This window comes from Cyprinodon variegatus, unplaced genomic scaffold (assembly GCF_000732505.1).
Source record: "Cyprinodon variegatus isolate N-32 unplaced genomic scaffold, C_variegatus-1.0 Scaffold1533, whole genome shotgun sequence".
Classification (NCBI taxonomy): Eukaryota; Metazoa; Chordata; class Actinopteri; order Cyprinodontiformes; family Cyprinodontidae; genus Cyprinodon; species Cyprinodon variegatus.
The window spans coordinates 77218-80345 of NW_015151986.1; the positions used below are offsets into that span (position 1 = coordinate 77218).

Genomic DNA, 3128 nt, shown 5'->3' on the forward strand with positions numbered 1-3128 from the left:
GCATGGTGTGCTAACATGCAGCGTGAGCATGGTGTGCTAACATGCAGCGTGAGCATGGTGTGCTAACATGCAGCGTGAGCATGGTGTGCTAACACGCAGCATGAGCATGGTGTGCTAACATGCTGCACTAACATGGTGTGCTAAGATTCCGGGCTAACATGCTGCATGTGCATGGTGTGCTAACATGCAGCGTGTGCATGGTGTGCTAGCATGCTGCACTAACATGCTGCACTAACATGGTGTGCTAAGATTCCGAGCTAACATGCTGCTATAACACACTGCTGCAGCTCTGTTGTGTTTTCTCCTTAAATTGGTGGATTAAAGTTTCCAAAAACAGAAGAAGAGGATGAAGAACAAGAATCTCCATGACTCACCGAGCGCCACGCCGATCCCGTCCATCAAGCTCCAGGGACAGTCCATGGCGAGCTGCATGAGCGGGCCGAGAAACAGGACCTACAGAACCGTAGGAGTTCAGTTTGATACACAGAATAACAGACTGGATCATTTCTACGAACCGAGTCGGATCTGAAAACAGGTCTGAAGTAAATAGAAAAATTAAAAACTGCTTTAATGTAAGACACCAAAGACGTATGTTTAAGTTTCTTTTAAAAACAACCATTAAAGCTGTTTACAGGGAGAAAAGTCAGTCTAATTAATAAACCACATGTTCCATTAAACTGTAAAACACAACATTAAATAATAAAATTAAATCCAATTCAAATAAATTTAAACTAAATGCTAACGACATGCTAGCAGCAATGCTAGCTGAACCAAAGCCGCTAAACCACCTCCTTCTTTGAGGTTAGTGAGCAGGTAAACCTGCGTCTCCTCTGACTTCAGAAAATGTCAAACCTTTCCTTTTTTTAACTGGAGGGCGTCCTCCATTTTAGCCACAGCTTAACTTTAATATCTGCTTATTACATTCGGCTTCAGATCAAACAAACATTTAAAGACAAAGAAGTCTTTTTTTTTAAGGTGTTTTTCTTTGATTTGAGCCACTTAGACTATTAACCAACAAAATATTATGATTATGGGTTAAAATAAGAAAAAAAGCTGCTTTCATGCATCTAACGAGCATCAAATCTACCGTATTTTCAGGACTATAGAGGCACCTCATTTTGAGCCACACCGGGCTACAAAGCCTGATTTATGCTCAGAAACCAGGTTGTCTGCGTGTGTCGCAGTGAACTCCGATAAATAAAGTTCGCAAGCTTTTTGGTTGTGGAAAGGAAATTATTCTGACATTTAAATATGATGATTTCCCATGGATTTAAGCCGCTGATATCTACTGAACTGTTTCTCACCCAACCTATAGGGGGAGCTGTACATATAGGCCCTGGAGTAGGGAGGAAGAAAGATGCTAGCTCCTGTTAGCTTGTTAGCTGGCAGCAGTTAGAGCTTCTCCTGAAAGTTGGAGCTCTTTATTTCAGCTCAGCAGGAGTTGATCTCAGTCTCTTCATTGGTTCAGCAGCTTTAATGCAGCAATTAATGCCCTGCTGCATTTATTAGCATGTTGAGCTAAAAGAAAATTAGCCTCTTTCATATCTAACATTGACCTCCTCCTCTGGCTGTCAGGAAAAATCCCCCCAGAAAAGCTGCAGCGTCTAAAAATAAACCGCATGGATCATAAGCGTGGGAAAAAAGCAGCGGCTCATAGTCTGGAAATCATCATACGGCAATCATCTAATTTCATTAGCAGATCCATAATTAAAGGCAAATACTTTATTTTTAGATGAGTTAAGATTAGATTTAATTTCTCACAGACCAGCGGCCATCAGGATGATGCAACATTTGACTTTAAACCAGAGCTGATTACAGTTACTTTCATTACAAGAAAACAAAAAACTAATAAAAATCAGGATTTTTTAAAATCTAACCAGCATTTAAATTCTTTTTCCTTTTCAACGACTCACTAAATGAATGAAGTTCACTATGATAAAAGGTGAATATTTTAGTGTTTTGGACGAACAAAGCAAACGGAGCAGGAAGTAGGCGGGGACCTTCTCACCATGGTGAGCAGCAGAGGAAGGACGATGGCAGGGATGAAACCTTCCAGCCGGATCCCCAGGAGAGAAAACAGCGGCGCTGCAGTCTGAGGAGCAAACATGGGAGACTGACGCTGAGCATAGAGCTATGATGCATAGATTTTAACCAACAGGATGTATGTATATAATAAATATGCAGATATTTATCTAATTATAATCCATTTCTACAGTTTCTGCTGCCCAGCATCATGATGAGGGATAATAAGGCGCATTTAGTGACGCGTTTCCAAAGATGATGAAGTTGGAAGATCTGAGCTTTTACAGCTCGGCGCGTCGACCAATCAGAGGCTGATCTGGAGCTTCCAGGCCGTGATCTCTGCTCCCACAGAGCCGTCAGCAGAAAACCATCAAAATTAGTGACATAAAAAGCCGTGAGAATGAATGTTTATGTTGGTGGAACAGTGAGAGCGCTCCGATCACTTCACTGGACGGTATATTCTGCTTTTATTCCCTTCCAGCAGCTAAGAGCAGTGAATCTCCTCTCATTGGTCGGTCTGAGGACGCTGTGATTACTTTTTCTTTAATTTCTGTCTCTGGGAACCAAGAACTGAAACAATTTTCCACATTTGAAAGATGAGGAAAAGTTGTTAAAAATAGATTAAAGCCGAACTTCCTGAGTCTGAGTCTGTGCAGCTTCTGAAACCAGAAGTCCGTCCTCGTGTTCTATTCACTAGAACACGAGGACGGACTTGTTTCCTCGCCAAGTCTGTTCTTGACTAGAACCCAGGAAAGCCTAGACTCTTGGAGAACGGGAGCACGCAGCATAAACCTGGGTCAACTGGAACAGAAGCGTACTGATGACATCACCACATTAAAAGCTCGTATGGAGCTGCATTTCACCTCCTGTTATTAATATTCTCTAGATAATAATAAATGATGACTTTTCTCGTTTATTGGGGGAATAATGATGAACACAGTCAGATTTTTTTGCCAAATAAAACAATCAAACATTCATCAGAACCAGCGGTCATTCACACACGGCTATACAGAGAGAGGGCTGCTTCAGACAGCTAACGTTAGCCCTCCCTCACACACGGCTATACAGAGAGAGGGCTGCTTCAGACAGCTAACGTTAGCCCTCCC

At 42.0% G+C, this 3128-nt stretch overlaps 1 protein-coding gene across 1 annotated transcript in view; it reads right to left on the reverse strand.

Annotated features, from left to right (window-relative positions):
• rce1 (Ras converting CAAX endopeptidase 1) overlaps window positions 1-3128 on the reverse strand; it is an 18790-nt gene that overhangs the window by 10871 nt on the left and 4791 nt on the right. Inside the window, exons 3-4 of the mRNA XM_015403642.1 lie at window positions 2009-2092; window positions 375-453 (exon numbers count right to left, since the gene is read on the reverse strand). Of these exons, the coding sequence (XP_015259128.1) occupies window positions 375-453; window positions 2009-2092 (163 nt within the window). The remainder of the gene's footprint in view (window positions 1-374; window positions 454-2008; window positions 2093-3128) is intronic.